The 700-nt window shown below is 41.0% G+C and overlaps 1 protein-coding gene across 1 annotated transcript in view; it reads left to right on the top strand.

Annotated features, from left to right (window-relative positions):
• LOC139638647 (wings apart-like protein homolog) overlaps window positions 1-249 on the top strand; it is a gene marked incomplete at its 3' end in the record, with an annotated part of 20,566 nt that extends 20,317 nt beyond the window's left edge. Inside the window, exon 5 of the mRNA XM_071512708.1 lies at window positions 122-249. Within this exon, the coding sequence (XP_071368809.1) occupies window positions 122-249 (128 nt within the window). The remainder of the gene's footprint in view (window positions 1-121) is intronic.
• Between the last annotated feature and the right edge of the window lie 451 nt (window positions 250-700).

Consider the following 700-nt stretch of genomic DNA (forward strand, 5'->3'; position numbering starts at 1 on the left):
TCTTAATTCAATAGGAAGAAAATAGGTTTAAAATGGGGATTTTAAGATGTGTTTTTTATGTATACGTGTGTGTGTGTGTGTGTGTGTGTGTGTGTGTGTGTGTGTGTGCATACGCATACAGACGTCCTGGACTTCTCGGAGGACAGCCTCAGAGTGGTGGCTGAAGCTCCCAGAAGGCCTCTGGGCAAACCGGCCCAGATGGAGAAGGCCCCAGACACACACCGCAGGATCTTCAGCGGACCCAAGAAGGTCAGACACACCTGTCACACACACCTGTGTCACACACCTGTCACACACCTGTCACACACACCTGTCACTCAGACCAGGTCACTGCAGGCTTCAGGCTCAGCTCCACACTGCTGCTCTTACCTGATTTTTTTTTTCTTCATATATTCATATCTGTTCCATACAAAGGTAATTTAGGGCCACTGTTAAAAAAATTAAAGTCTAATTAGAGAAAAAAGTCATATTATTGATTGATCCTTAGTGCTGCTAACTTATTTTCATGATATTTGTTTATAATTATTATTATTATTTCATGACTTTTTTCTCATATTATGACTTTTCTCGAAATTCCGACTCAGTCAAGTCATGCCATGTCTCACTCATGTTACCTCATGTTAGTGTTGGGCAGTTCTACACATCTTTGACTAAAAAGTGTCAAGTTACTGTTTACAGACACTGTTATAAATATAAGCTC

Source organism: Centroberyx affinis, unplaced genomic scaffold, assembly GCF_046629955.1.
Source record: "Centroberyx affinis isolate AG114_WGS23_722 - 3 ecotype Tasmania unplaced genomic scaffold, CSIRO-AGI_Caff_v1 ptg006462l_1, whole genome shotgun sequence".
NCBI classification, from domain to species: Eukaryota; Metazoa; Chordata; class Actinopteri; order Beryciformes; family Berycidae; genus Centroberyx; species Centroberyx affinis.